General features: G+C 41.3%; 1 protein-coding gene across 11 annotated transcripts in view; it reads right to left on the reverse strand.

The window, feature by feature from the left end:
* Positions 1 to 15,593, reverse strand: part of TPX2 (TPX2 microtubule nucleation factor) — a 67,772-nt gene that overhangs the window by 39,482 nt on the left and 12,697 nt on the right. For all 11 annotated transcript variants that reach the window (XM_035298175.3, XM_035298171.3, XM_078371147.1 and 8 more), the window contains 3 exons: positions 14,029 to 14,201; positions 11,210 to 11,332; positions 1,887 to 1,998 (listed from right to left, as the gene is read on the reverse strand). In XM_035298175.3, coding sequence (XP_035154066.3) covers positions 1,887 to 1,998; positions 11,210 to 11,332; positions 14,029 to 14,131 — 338 coding nt within the window. In that variant the 5' untranslated portion in view covers positions 14,132 to 14,201. The remainder of the gene's footprint in view (positions 1 to 1,886; positions 1,999 to 11,209; positions 11,333 to 14,028; positions 14,202 to 15,593) is intronic.

The following is a 15,593-nucleotide window of genomic DNA, read 5'->3' on the forward strand; positions in this document are numbered from 1 at the left end:
GCTGAGGCAGGAGAATTGCTTGAACCCAGTAGGCGGAGGTTACGGTGAGATGAGATCGTGCCATTGCACTCCAGCCTGGGTAACAGCAAAACTCCATCTCAAAAAAAAAAAAAGAAAGAAACCTTTCCCTACTGCAAGATCATGAAGATATTCTTCTATATTTACTTATACAAGTTTTATTACTTTAGCTTTCACATTGAGATCTACAATTCACCTAAAATTGACTGTTCTATATGGAGTGAGGTAGGTGTCAATTTTCACAAGTTTTCTGTTTGGATACCCATCGTCTAGGCATTGGTGATTGAAAGCAGAGGAGGGGGGAAAAAACCCCTCTCCCCATAGGTCTGTAGTGCTATCTTTGAAATATATTGTGTCAAAAAAACAAAAAAACTGGCCGGGTGTGGTGGCTCACACCTGTAATACCAGCACTTTGGGAGGCCGAGGTGGGTGGATCACCTGAGGTCGGGAGTTCGAGACCAGCCTGATCAACATGGAGAAACCTCATCTCTGTAAAAAAAATAAAAAACAAAAACAAAAAAAGGCAAGGCACATGCCTGTAATCCCAGCACTTTGGGAGGCCAAGGCAGGTAGATCACTTGAGGTCAGGAGTTCAAGACCAGCCTGGCAAACATAGTGAAACCTGTCTCTACTAAAAATACAAAATTAGCCAGGTATGGTGGTGGGCACCAGTAGTCCCAGCTACTCAGGAGATTGAGGTAGGAGGACTGCTTGAGCCCAGGAGGTTGAGGCTACAGTGAGCCATGATCATGCCACTGCACTCCAGCCTGGGCAACTGAGCAAGACTCTGTCTCAGGAATAAATTAAATAAAAATATGTCTACTGGCTGAATGCAGTGGCTTATGCCTATAGTCTCAGCACTTTGGGAGACTGAGGCAGGAGAATCACTTGAACCCAGGGGTTCAAGGCTGCAATGAACTATGAGCTTCTGCACTCCAGCTCCAGCCTGGGTGACAGAACAAGACTCTGTCTCAAAAAAAAAAAAAAAAAAAAAATGTAGATGAGCAAACTGAGAAAAAAACAGAAATTTTAAATAATACAGAAGAACAAAGAGAGACATTTGACATCAGAAAGATGTAACAATTCTATCCATACAAGGCCTTTGGAAACAGACTGATAAAGGTTTGAATCTTGGCTCTGAAATAAACTTCTCTTAGTATCTCTGAGCTCTTATCTATCAGTTAAACATATTACCTACAATTCATAAATGTTATAAGGATTTTTTTTCTTATTTACACCAACTACACGAACCCGTTATGAGGATTTTAAAGGATAACACAGCCAGGCATAGTGGCTCATGCCTGGAATCCTAACACTTTGGGAGGCAGAGGCGGGTGGATCATCTAAGACCAGGAATTCGAACCAGCCTATCCTTTTGGTCTCTACTAAAGCCTGGTCTTTTATTTGTTATTTATTTATTTATTTTTTAAGATGGGGTTTCACCATGATGGCCAGGCTGGTCTTGAACTCCTGACCTCAGGTGATTCACCCACCTCAGCCTCCCGAAGTGCTAGGATTACAGGCGTGAGCCACCACGCCCTGCTAAAGCCTGGTCTTTACTAAACCTTGTCTACTAAAAATGCAAAACTTAGCCAGACATGGTGGCGTGCACCTAAAATACCAGCTACTAGGGAGGCTGAGGCAGGAGAATCTCTTGTACCTGGGAGGTGGTGGAGGTTGCAGTGAGCTGAGAGGCACCACCACTGCACTACTCCACCCTGGGCAAAAGAGCGAAACTCCAAAAGAAAGGTAACCTAAAGGTGTCCATAAACACACGCAGTATGGATACATAATAGATGCTCTCTCCAGTAACTATCCTTTGAACATTATTATCATAACCACCATTTTGAGACTGCAAACAGTCTTACCTCTGAGGCTTGGCTGCAGTTTTTCTTGATATGGCTGCCTCAACTTCCAGAGCATTTGACAGAATGGATTGTTCCACAAGATTTTCCTTTTCTGCCTCTTTGTAATTGTCAACTGCGGGAGACCAAAAGCTAGTCAGCACTCAAATCCCAAGGAAAATAGTTGGAGTTGAGACAGACACAGACACACACACACACACACACACACACACACACACACACACACCGTCTAAGGCACAGAATCCTTAGTTCCAGTTAAATCTTATACAGAAGATCAGTCTATAAAAGTAATTTAGTTGAAACAGAAATGTTGTATCTGGGGACTTGCCTATTTGCCAGCTTAAGGCACTACCTTTAAAAAAAGCATCCCAAACACAGCCTCATGACATTTCAGAACACTGATAAATATACAATTCTAAAAGCTTCCATAGAAAAGAAAAAAATCACTTACAAAATAAGAAAAAGTAGATAAGCAATGAATTTTTCATCAGTCATACATAAAGATAGAAGATAAAGGAACAATGTCCTCAGCGATAAATATAATTTGCAATCTATAACGCTGTATTAAGATAAATTTTCAATTGTATATGATGGTAAAACAATGCCATTTTCAGATATGTGAGAACTCAAAGTTTTCCTCTCCTGCACTAATTTAAGAAAGTTTCCTGAGGATGCACTCCTGCATAATGAAGGCGTATACCCAGAAGAAAGACATAAGTCCAGGAAACAGGGCAGCAAAGATAGTAAGAATAATAATGTTCTCCCAAAAAAGTGGTAATAACTTCCAAGGATCATTGTCCAATATGAAGCAAGATAAAGTGTGGCAAAAATGTTAAGAAATTGATGAAGTTCAAAGAAAAGCAAATCCACTGATCGTGATGTCAGAATCATCTTTATGTGGCTTTAGTGTTTGTGACAAGGCAACCAAAGACAGCCAAAGAGAACCAAGAAGGAATGCAATTGCCTCGCACTTACTGACCTGGCATTGAACAACATTTACGTAGTCATAATATTGTAAATACTAATGATGTCATACTATCGGACATTATGAATGTAACCACAGCACAATTTAAAATAGTGAGTTAAAACAACTACTAGGAAGGCTGAGGTAGGAGGATGACTTAAGCCTAGGAGTTTTAGACCAGCTTGGGTAACACAGTGAGACCCTACCTGTAAATAACAACAACAAAACCAGTAAGAGTTTGACAAAGTGGACAGGGAATAGGGATGGGAAGAGGAAGGGGGTATTTTAACATAAACTCTTAAGTATTGTGATGTTACCATGGCCATGTCTTACTTTGATAAACTTTTTTTTTTTTTTTGCTGTTCAATATTATATAAATAGACATGGGGGTCTCATTATATTGCCCAGGCTGGTCTCAAACTCCTGGGCTCAAGCAATTCTCTCATCTTGGCATCCCAAAGTGCTGGGATTACAGGCATGAACTACCATGCCCATCCTTGATAAATATTTTTAATGAAATAGATAAATATTTTCTCAGTATTATGGGAACACTGAGAAAATTAGCCAGGCACAGCGGAATGCGCCTGTAGTTCCAGTTACTCAGGAGGCTGAGGCAGGAGGATCACTTGAGCCTAGAAGGTCAAGGTGGCAGGGAGCTGTGATCATGCCACTGCCCTATTGGATGGGGTGACACAGTGAGACCTGTCTGCAAAAAAACACACACAAAAAACCAAAAACAAAATTGAACAAAAAACCAGAATACTGAGAAAGAAACAATCAAGTAAAGGCTTTGTGGAAGAAATAGCATTTAATCACACAGCATATGAACTGACCCCTGATAAAGAATTAAACTGCAACAAGATGACAGGAAGAAAAGACAGGCCGTGAACACATATTTTAGGCATTATTCATTTCACAGAACAATCGTTTGGGTCATCTCCTAAAGAAATACTTTTGAGGGGGAAAGACACAGACACACACACACACAAAATGATAACATAGTATGTAAAGGCTAAAATAGATGTATTTATTCCAATTAAAATGCAGAGACAATAATGTTAAATAATAAAGCACGACACAATTATATGGTGCCTACAAAAAAATGCACTTTAAATATAGACACACCACGCTAACACCAATCAAAAGAAAACTGGAGAGGCTATATTAATATCAGGCAAAGCAGGTTTCAGAGCAAAGAATTTCACTGGGGATAAAGATCATTTCAAATTGTTAAAGTGGGGGCCAGGCACGATGCGTCACACCTGTAATCCCAGAACTCTGGAAGACTGAGGTGTCGGGGGCGGGGGGAGAGCACTTGAGCCCCAGGAATTCAAGACTAGCCTAGGCAACATGGCAAAAACCTTTCTCTACAAAAAATACAAAAACTAGCTGGGCATGGTAGTAGTATCTGTGGTCCCAGCTACTCAAGAGGCTGAGGCAAGAGGATCACCTGTGCCAGGAGGTAGAAGCTGCAGTGAGGTGTGACTGCACCACTGCAGTCCAGTCTGAGTAACAGAGTGAGACATTATCTCAAAAAGATTATATATATTAAAGTGGCCAATTCATCTAGAAAAGACAATAATCCTAAATATTTATGTATCTAATAGTAGCTTCAAAATATATGAAGCAAAAATTTTAAGGATAAAAGACAAATCCATAATTACAGTCTGAAATTTCACTACCTCTCTCTCTAATTGATGGAACGAATGGAAATAAAAATTAGTAAGACTATAACAGCCATAAATAATGTATAAGCAGGCCGGGTGCAACGGCTTACACCTGTAATCCCAGCACTTTGGGAGGCTGAGGCGGGTGGATCACCTGAGGTCGGAGTTCAAGACCTGCCTGAACAAAATGGTGAAACCTTGTCTCTACTAAAAATGCAAAAATTAGGTCAGGCGTGGTGGCTCATGCCTGTAATCCCAGCACTTTGGGAGGCCGAGGTGGGGGGGATCACCTGAGGTCAGGAGTTCGAAACCAGTCTGGCCAACATGGTGAAACCCCATCTCTACCAAAAATACGAACATTAGCTGGGCATGGTGGTATGTGTCTGTAATCCCAGCTACTTGGAAGGCTGAGGCAGGAGAATCGCTTGAACCCAGGAGGCAGAGATTGTAGTGATCCAAGATCACGCCACTGCACTCCAGCCTGGGCAACAGGGCAACACTCTACCTCAAAAATAAAAATTAAAAATTAAAAAATTAGCCAGGCGTGGTGGCAGATGTCTGTACTTGAACTTCTCAGGAGGCTGAGGCAGGAGAATTGCTTGAACCCAGGAAGCAGAGGTTGCAATGAGATTGTGCCACTGCACTCCAACCTGGGCAACAAGAGCAAGACTCCTCAAAAAAGAAAAAGAAAAAAAAATCCTAAAATTCACATGGAACCACAAAAAAAAAAAAATCCTATATAGCCAAACCAATCGTAAGCAGAAAGAACAAAGCGGGAGGCATCAAACTACCAGCCTTCAAAATACATTACAAAGCTATAGTAACCACAACAGCACGGTACTGGCATAAAAACAGACACACAAACAAATGGAATAGGATAGGGAACACAGAAACAAATCCATGTATTTATAGCCAACTGATTTTGGACAATGGCACCAAGAACATTCATTGGGGAAGGGACAGTCTTCAATAAATGGTGCTAGCTTTGGGAGGCTGAGGTGGTAGGATTGTTAAGGCCCAGGAATTCTGAGACAAGCCTGGGCAATAGAGTGAGACCTTGTATCTAAAAATAAAATTTAAATTTGAAAATTCAGTAAATATCAAACTAGATATTTATATGCAGAAAAATGAAACTAGACACCTATTTCTTACCATACACAAAAATCAACTCAAAATGGATTAAAGACTGATATGTAAGACTTTAAACTATGAAACAACTAAAAACATAGTGGAGGCCAGGTACAGTGGCTCAAGCCTGTAATTCTAGCACTTTGGGAAGCCGAGGTGGGCAAATCACTTGAGGTCAAAAGTCCGAGACCAACCTGGCCAACATGGCAAAACCCTATCTCTACTAAAAACATAAAAATTAGCTGGGTGTGGTGGTATGGGCCTGTAGTCCCAGCTACTCGGGAGGCTGGGGCAGGAGGATTGCTTGAACCCAGGAGACAGAGGTTGCAGTGAGCTGAGATCGCACCACTACACTCCAGCCTAGGCAACGGAGTGAGACTTTGTCTCAAAAATAAAAAAAGAAATAAAATAATAAAATAAAAACATATGGGAAACACTTTAGGACATGGTTCTGGGCAAAGACTCTATGAACAAGACCTCAAAAGCACAGACAACAAAAGCAAAAGTAGACAAATTGGAAGATATATATATATATGCATATATATATATATATATATATAAATAAATGTATTTTTTAGATTGAGTTTTGCTTCTCGCCCAGGCTGGAGTGCAATGGTGTGATCTCAACTCATTGCAACCTCCGCCTCCCAGGTTCAAGCGATTCTCTTGCCTCGGCCACCTGAGTAGCTGGGATTACAGGCACCCACCACCTCGCCCAGCTAATTTTTTTAAAAAATATTTTTAGTAGAGATAGGGTTTCACCACGTTGGCCAGGCTGGTCTCAAACTCCTGACCACAGGTGATCAGCCTCCCAAAGTGCTGGAATTAGAGGCATGAGCCACCATGCCCAGCCTGGCATTATATTAAAAACTTTCTGCAACTTTCTGCACTTTCTGTTGTAGCAATTTCTTTTCTGCACAGCAAAGGAAAACAATCAACGGAGTGAAGAGACAACCTAAAGACTGGGAGAAAATATTTGTTAACTACTATTCATTCAACAAGGGACTAATGTCCAGAATATACAAGGAACTCAAATAACTTAACGGCTGAACAAATAAGCTGAATAAACATCTTTCAAAAGAGCACATACAAATGGCAAACAGGTATGTAAAAAAAAGCTCAATATCACTAATACAAATTAAAAATCACAACGACATTTCCTTTCATTCCAGTTAGAATGAATACTCTAAAAAAAAGTTTAAAATTTCTCTGCATCTATGAGGATGCAGAGAAAGGGGAACCCTTACATATTGTTAGTAGTAAAGTAAATTAGTACAGCTATTATGGAAAACAGCATGGAGGCTCCTCAAAATATTAGAAATACAATTACCATACGATCCAGCAATCCCACTACTGGGTATATATCCAAAGTGAAGGAAATCAGTACATAAAAGAGATATCTATCGGCACTCCCATGTTTATTACAGCACTATTCACAATAGCCAAGATACAAAATCAACTGAAATGTCCATCAACAAATGAACAGATAAAATGTGACATATATGTACAATGGAATACTATTTTTTTTTTTTTTTACATGGAGTTTTGCTCTTATTGCCCAGGCAGGACTGCAATGGCCCAATCTCAGCTCACTGCAACCTCTGCCTCCTGGGTTCTAGCGATTCTCCTGCTTCAGCCTCCCAACTAGCTGAGATTACAGGTGCCCACCACCATGCTCAGCTAATTTTTTGTATTTTTAGGAGAGACAGGGTTTCAATATGTTGGCCAGGCTGGTCCCAAACTCCTGACCTCAGGCTATCTACCCGCCTCAGCCTCCTAAAGTGCTGGGGTTATAGGCATGAGCCACAGCTTCCAGCCTACAATGGAATACTATTTAGCCAGAAAAAAAGAAGGAAATTCTGTCATTCATGGCAACATGGATAAACCTGAAGGACATTATGTTAAGTGAAATAAGACAGGCATAGAAAGATAAATATTAGCCGGGCGTGGTGGCTCACGCCTGTAATCTCGGCACTTTTGGAGATCAAGGTGAGCAGACCACGAAGTCAGGAGTTCAAGACCAGCCTGGCCAATATGATGAAACCTTGTCTCTAAGAAGTACAAAAATTAGCCGGTGTGGTGGCACATGACAGTAGTCTAGCTACTAAGGAGGCTGAGGCAGGAGAATCGCTTGAAACCATGAGGCAGAGGTTGCAGTGAGACAGGATCGTACCACTGCACTCTAGCCTAGGTGACAGAGTGAGACTCCATCTCCCCCCCACCAAAAAAAGATAAATATCACAAGTACTTACTCCTATGTAGAAGCTAAAAAGTTTATTTCACAGAAGTAGAGAGCAGAATAGTGTTTACTAAAGGCAGAAAAGGGTAGGGAGGAAGGAAAGGTAGCCAAAGGTTAGTTAACAAATACAAGAAGTATAGCTAGATAGGAGGATTAAGTTTTAGTGTTTTATAGCACTATAAGATAGCCATAATTAATAACAATTTACAGTATATTTTCAAATACCTAAAAGAGCGAATTCTGAATGTTCCCCGGGCAAACAAATGATAAGTGTTTTTGAGGTGATGGATATACTAATTACCCTGATTTGATCACTTTCAAAATAGCACACTGCACCACATAAATATGTACAATTGTTAACATAACAGTTAAAAATAATAAAGCAGGCCAAGCGCTGTGGTACATACCTGTAATCCCAGCACTTTGGGAGGCCAAGGCAGGTGGATTGCCTGAGCCCAGGAGTTCAAGACCAACGTGGGCAACATGGCAAGACCCTGTCTCTACAAAAAAATACAAAATTTCATTGAGGTGGTACATGCCTGTGGTCCAGCTACTCAGGAAGCTGACACAGGAAGATTGCTTAAGCCCAGGAGGTGGAGGTTGCAGTGAGCCAAGATCATGCCATTGCACTACAGGTTGGGCAACAGAGCAAGACTCTGTCTCAAGAAAATGAAATAAAATAATAATAAAAGCAAAAAGGGCCAGGTGCAGTGGCTCACACCTGTAATCCCAGCACTTTGGGAGGCCGAGGCGGGTGGACCACGAGGTCAAGAGATTGAGACCATCCTGGTCAACTTAGTGAAACCCCGTCTCTACTAAAAATACAAAAAATTAGCTGGGCATGGTGGCGTGTGCCTGTAATCCCAGCTACTCAGGAGGGTGAGGCAGGAGAATTGCTTGAACCCAGGAGTCGGAGGTTGCGGTGAGCCGAGATCACGCCACTGCACTCCAGCCTGGGTAACAAGAGCGAAACTCCATCTCAAAATAATAATAATAATAATAATAAAAGCAAAAAAATTAATTGTATTTCTGTATACCAACAACTCAATGAGAAATTGAAATTAAAATAGACGCATGATAGGTGCTTTGAGAACAGAGATAAGGGGAATCAGTTACAGAAAAAAGGATATTTGAGCTGGACTTTGAACAATGAGTAGGTGAGTAGGTACTTCTCTGTTAAGGATATTCAAGGCATTGGGAATAGCATTAATGGAGAGGTGAGAATGTATAATAAGAATACAAAGACCAGGCACAGTGACTGACACCTGTAATCCCAGCACTTTGGGAGGCCAAGGCAGGTAGATCACTTGAGACCAGGAGTTCAAGACCCTGTCGCTACTAAAAATACAAAAATTAGCTAGGCATGGTGGTGCATACCTGCAATCCCCTCTACTTGGGAGGCTGAGACAGGAGAATCACTTGAACCTGGAAGGTGGAGATGGCAGTGAACTGAGATCATGTCACTGCACTCCATCTTGGGAAACAGAGTGAGACTGTCTCTCAAAAAAAAAAAAGAAGCCAAGCATGGTGGCTCATGCCTGTAATCCCAGCACTTTGGGAGGCCGAGGCGGGCGGATTATCTGAGGTCAGAAGTTCAAAACCAGCCTGACCAACACGGAGAAACCCTATCTCTAATAAAAATACAAAATTAGCCAGGTGTGGTGGTACATGTCTGTAATCCCAGCTACTTGGGAGGCTGAGACAGGAGAAGCACTCAAACCAGGGAGGTGGAAGTTGGCGGTGAGCTGAGCTTGTGCCACTGCACACCAGCCTGGGCAACAAAACTCCATCTCACCGAGAAAAAAAACAAAGACTTTGAGGGGCCTAAGGGGCATGCATATAAGTAGTGTACATGGTGTCTGCCACATCATGGTCCCAGCAAACTGCCACATCATGGTCCCAGCAAACTGCCACATCATGGTCCCAGCAAACTGCCACATCATGGTCCCAGCAAACGTCTCTTACTTTGATGCTTGCTGCTCTATTTGATGATAGAAACCACTGGATACAAACAGTCTTAAACTGAATGTAGTCCAGACAAACTAGGTAACATTGCATTCTCCTTCAATTCAAGAAGAGCGCAAATACCATCACAGCAACAAAAAATTCCCCACACGGAACGAACTAATAAAATGTGCCTGAAGATATAGCACTCTAGGCCACCAGCATTCCAAGTATGTCATGTGAATCATGCCACATAGTTATAACCCCTTGTGCAAGAAAGATAGACGCCAAAGTTCAGGTTCCTTGTCCAGATCCCAAATTTAATAGATAGCACCTATACTCATGAATTAATTATTTGAAACTCAGCCTAGTAGCTCAGACTCTGCCAACTAAACTAAGCTGAAAATACATCTACTTAGCTCTGACAAGGCCCTTCCAGTTAATGGTGTGATGGAGAACAGTTTCAGATTCACCCATGGAATATTTTTCAAATGTTCTAAACTGACAGGATGATGGTTGCACAACTCTGTGAATATACTTAAAAACACTGAAATGTTTGTCAAGTGAATCATATGATGTGTGAATTAGATCTAAATAGAGCTGTTTTCTTCAAAAGAATCATTTTCAAGAGGGATTTTATGACCACTTAAAAAATGCTTCTTATGTTCTGACCAAACAGATAATATTCTGCAGATTTAGTACCCACCAGTTTAAATGCCAATCATCTTTTAAAATCAGATACATAACTCAAAGAATTCTTGTAAAATGACAAGCAGCACACTCTTCTTTTTTGCTGTTTTATTTCCCAGCCAGACCCAGATTAGGTTACGTTAAATCTTGTCATAAAAGAAAGTATCTGGCATAACTGTATCTGGCAATAAAATTCTGTTAGCCTCTAGGCACAGTAGCTCACACCTATAATCCCAGCACTTTGGGAATCTGGGGTGGGAAGATCACTTGAAGCCAGGAAGTCAAGACCAGCTTGGCCAGCAAATATTCCATCTCTACTAAAATTTTTAAAAATTCAGCCAGGCATGGTGGTGAGTACCTATAATTCCAGCTGCTAAGGAGTCTGAGGCAGGAGAATCTCTTGAGCTCAGGAGTTTGAGGCTGCAGTGAGCTATGACTGTGCCACTGCACTCCAGCCTGAGTGACAGAACCAGACCCCATCTTAAAAAAAAAATTCTATGTTAGTTTTAGTTCCAAGAGTCTTTTTTAAGTGTAGCACATCATTAGTTTTACACTCATCATTCAATGAATTAGCCCGTTTCACCAATAATAAACAAAGTGATAGAGCATTTAGGTAATTTTCCCAAATCCTCAGGCTTCTAAAACACTGTCCCACCATTCTGCCAAGGAGCTTTTTTCTAAGATATTTTCTTACCTGGCTTCAAAGGTGTGACAATAGCTTGCTGAAGATGAGTCTTTCTCAAAGGAGTTTTGCCCTGAAAAAGCCCTCCAGTTCCATTCTTCCCCAGTAACTTATTCTCCAAATTGGCCTTCTCCTCTGAAAAGGGAAGATCATCATTGTCCAAACAATGAGCAAGGAAGCAAAACAAATCACTATCATGCACTTAAAATGCAAGCTAAAGCTCCCTACCAGTACACTTGGCAAGTACAAGCAAAGTTCTAGCAATCAAAACAAAAAGTACACATTACACGTCAGAGATAGACTATAAAAACAATCCCTAAAAAACTGCAACATTGAACAATGTATTATAAAAAGGAAAAGTACAAATTCTGCTCTGTGAATAACTCCTTATCTTTGTTCGGTACATATTTAGGGTCATACAAGCATGAACTGGCTTTATCTACCTCCTAAATACATCATGTTCCTCTTGAAGAAAACTGTAACCATCAGGAACTGTAGGGCTTACAAGAGATATCTGTATTTTTTTTTTTTTTTTTTTTTTTTAAAGACAGGGTTTCACCATGTTGGTCAGGCTGGTCTTGAACTCCCAACCTTGGGTGATCCACCTTGGCCTCCAAAGTGCTTGGATTACAGGCGTGAGCCACCACGCCTGGCCATCTGTATAGTCTTACAGAGTTTCCTCCTCACTGGGGTGGTGGGAGGAATAAGGGGTGTGTGAGGGTAGAGCAGAGCTAGGTTCTTTGAAGAAATTTTATCTTAGATTCTACTGTGCCCAGACATCAGTACAAAGAAGGGAAGGGTGTGTTCCACCAACAGCCTAGTGATAAGAGTTTCAGGAATGCAATGAGACACAGCAACAACCACCCTGTGCATATATACTCTGATTGCAACTGTGTAAAAAGATGTGACTATTTGGGGAAAAAAATGGAAAGTAATATATTAAAACTGAGGTCGTTTTGTTAGCCAAAAGAATTCTGGCAAAAACAAAAAGAAAAATAAAGGAAAAAAATTTTAAACTAAGGTGGTTTTGGAAAAATAGTGGGGTCATTTTTTTTCTCCCGAATTGTATTTAATTGTATACTTACACTAATTTTTTCTTTTCTTTTTTATTTTAAAGAAAAGCTTAAAAAAGAAATCTTGAGACAGCCCAGCCATTTCCTTAGGGTTCCAGTGAAGCAAGGGCACGGGGAAGATCTCTGCAGGACAGCTGGCCCTTGTATTGACCCTTCCTCCCACACCACCTCCAATGGACTCTTCCTCTCAGGATCCCCAGTGGATGCCATTAAAGTCCTTTTCCAAAAGAACGGTACCTGCCGTTGTTTGGCAGGTGTCATTTAGACAATGCATTATAGGGATAAGTGCACACATTTGGACAAAGCATTATACAGGTAAGCATAGCTGCAATGGACTCACTCCTGCTCCCCACCAAATATTGATAGTGATTTCTCTGGATAAGGAGGATGGAGACATGAGAAAGAATCAAAAGGGCCTCATCAGATAATATTCCAAAGTAACGTAAAAATATAACCACATTCTTATTTATTGTTGGCCAAGCAATGCTATCTCTTTCTGGGATTGGGTTCTTAATAGCATAATCCTTCCATTTAAAAATGAATTGAGAGCTGGGTGCAGTGGCTCACAGCTGTAATCCCAGCACTTTGGGAGGCTGAGGCGGGTGGATCTCCTGAGGTTGGGAGTTTGAAACCAGCCTAACCAACATGGAGAAACCCCTTCTCTACTAAAAATACAAAATTAGCCAGGTGTGGTAGCACATGCCTGTAATCCCAGCTACTTAGGAGGCTGAAGCAGGAGAATCACTTGAACTGGGAGGCAGACGTTGCAGTGTGCCAAGATCACACAATTGCACTCCAGCCTGGGCAACAAGAGTGAAACTATGCCTCAAAAAAGAAAAATGAATTGAGAGCTGATTACAACGAATCACTATTACAAATCACTATTTGTTTTGCTCACGCCTGTAATCCAGCACTTTGAAAGGCTGAGGCGGGCAGATCACCTGAGGTCAGGAGTTCAAGACTAGCCCGGCCAACATAGCGAAACATCGTCTCTACTAAAAATACAAAAATTACCCAGATATGCTGGTGGGTGCCTGTAATCCCAGCTACTTGAGAGGCTAAGGCAGGAGAATTGCTTGAAACCCAGAGGCGAAGGTTGCAGTGAGCCGAGACTGCACCACTGCACGTCAGCCTAGAAAACAGATCAAGACTCCATCTCAAAAAAAAAAAAAAAAAGAATTGAGGGAGGGGTGGCAGGAGGGAAGTGAGAGTAGTTATAAAAGGGCAATACAAGAGATCCTCGTAATACCAGAACTGTTCAGTATCTTGTCTGTGGTGGTAGATACATAAACTAATACAGATGATCAAACTGCAGAGAACTTAATACACATACCTTTTAAAAAAGTGAATACAAGTAAAACTGGAGAAATCTGAGTAAAACTGGGGGACTGTATGAAGGTCAATATCCTAGCTGTGATATAATCTATGCCCAATGATAACAGAGAAAGTTTTTATGTGGCTGCCATCACTACAGACATATTTGAGCATGGAGTTTTGCTGAACCCTGGTTCATCTGAATTTTCCCATACATCCACATAAAGCTTAAATCTGACATTCTGAACTACAAAATATTAATTTGCACTGATGGTTCCATTCCCCAAATACTGGGCATTTCAATTATTCCCATAATATCATGGATGACAAAATGTCTTGGTGCAGAAAGGAGTTGATATTTATTTTCTTACAATCCCTTCTATTTTTGAAAAGTCCTCAGCAAGCCACTAATCCTTAAAATTGCCAGAGAAAGCAGGCACTTACCAAACCATGAATCTACATTTTGAGTATCTCCCTCATCCAAAGATGAAAAATTGATGAAGTCCGAGGGGGCATCATAGGAATAAGAGCGTCTAACTTGTGACATTGTCTCCCACTTAGTGCAGAAGGGCAGGTTTTTCCCAGGATTCGTACCGCTTTTCTCAACAGGTCACCTTCTGAAGAAAGAAATGGTTGCACATAAATCTAAGTAAATTCCCCAGTAATTACTTTGGTTTTACCATCACGTTTGTAATTTTGCACACCACCTACAATTTGCTGAAAATAGTCTTACTCTGGGCTAGGCCCAGTGGCTCACGTCTGTAATCCCAGCACTTTGGGAGGCCAAGGTGGGTGGATCACCTAGGTTGGGAGTTCAAGACCAGCCTGACCAACAGGGAGAAACGCTGTCTCTTAAAAAAAAATAGCCTTACTTTGTCCAATCGATGTAAAAATTAGTTTCTCGGGTAACTTAAAGACACTCCTTGAGGTAAATATGTTTGGAATTAGAAAGAGGTGGGCCAGACACAGTGGCTTAGGTCTGTAAACCCAGCACTTTGGGAGGTGAGAAGACCACATGAGTCCAGGAGTCCAAGTCTAGCCTGAAAAACATAGAGAGACCCTGTCCCTAAAGAAATAAAAATTATCTGTAAGTATAATAGTTGATCTTGTCTCTAAAAGAATAAAAATCATCTGTAATTAGTTGACTCTGTCTCTATAAAAATTAAAATTAGCCAGGTGCAGTGGCTCACGCCTGTAATCCAGCACTTTGGGAGGCCAAGGCGGGCAGATCACGGGGTTAGGAGTTGAGACCAGCCAGCCCAATATGGTAAAACCCTGTCTCTACTAAAAATACAAAAATTAGCCAGGCATGGTGGCAAATGCCTGTAGTCCCAGATACTCAGGAGGCTGAGACAAAAGAATCACTTGAACCCGGGAGGTGGACATTGCAAAGAGCCAAGATCGCACCACTAACACTCCAGCTTGGGGGATGAAGCAAGCCTCCGTCTCAAATAATAATAATAAAAGAAAAAATAAAAAGTATCTGTGAGTAATCAGCAAATATAAAGAAAAATTAAAAATTAAAAATTAAAAATAAATAGCCAGGCGCAGTGGCTCACGCCTATAATCCCAGCACTTTGTGAGGTCGAGGCAGGTGGATCACAAGGTCAAGAGATCAAGACCATCCTGGCCAATATGGTGAAACCCCATCTCTACTCAAAGTACAAAAATTAGCCGGGCATGGTGGCAGGTGCCTATAGTCCCAGCTACTCAGGAGGCTGAGGCACGAACCTGGGAGGCAAAGGTTGCCATGAGCCAAGATCGGGCCACTGCACCCAGCCTGGTGAGAGAGTGAGACCCTGTCTCAAAAAAACAAAAAATATACTGCTAAAGCATCATCCTTGTAGCTAAATTTTTGTACACATCCATAACTCTTCCCTTAAGATAAATCCTAAGAAGGGGAATTGCTGGGTCAAAGGCTCTTGACACATACCGTGAAAATATCCCTCAGAAGTAAAACACCCACTTACATTACCAGGAGTGTGCCAGTTCCCCAAACCCTCCCCAAC

This window comes from Callithrix jacchus, chromosome 5 (assembly GCF_049354715.1).
Source record: "Callithrix jacchus isolate 240 chromosome 5, calJac240_pri, whole genome shotgun sequence".
NCBI classification, from domain to species: Eukaryota; Metazoa; Chordata; class Mammalia; order Primates; family Cebidae; genus Callithrix; species Callithrix jacchus.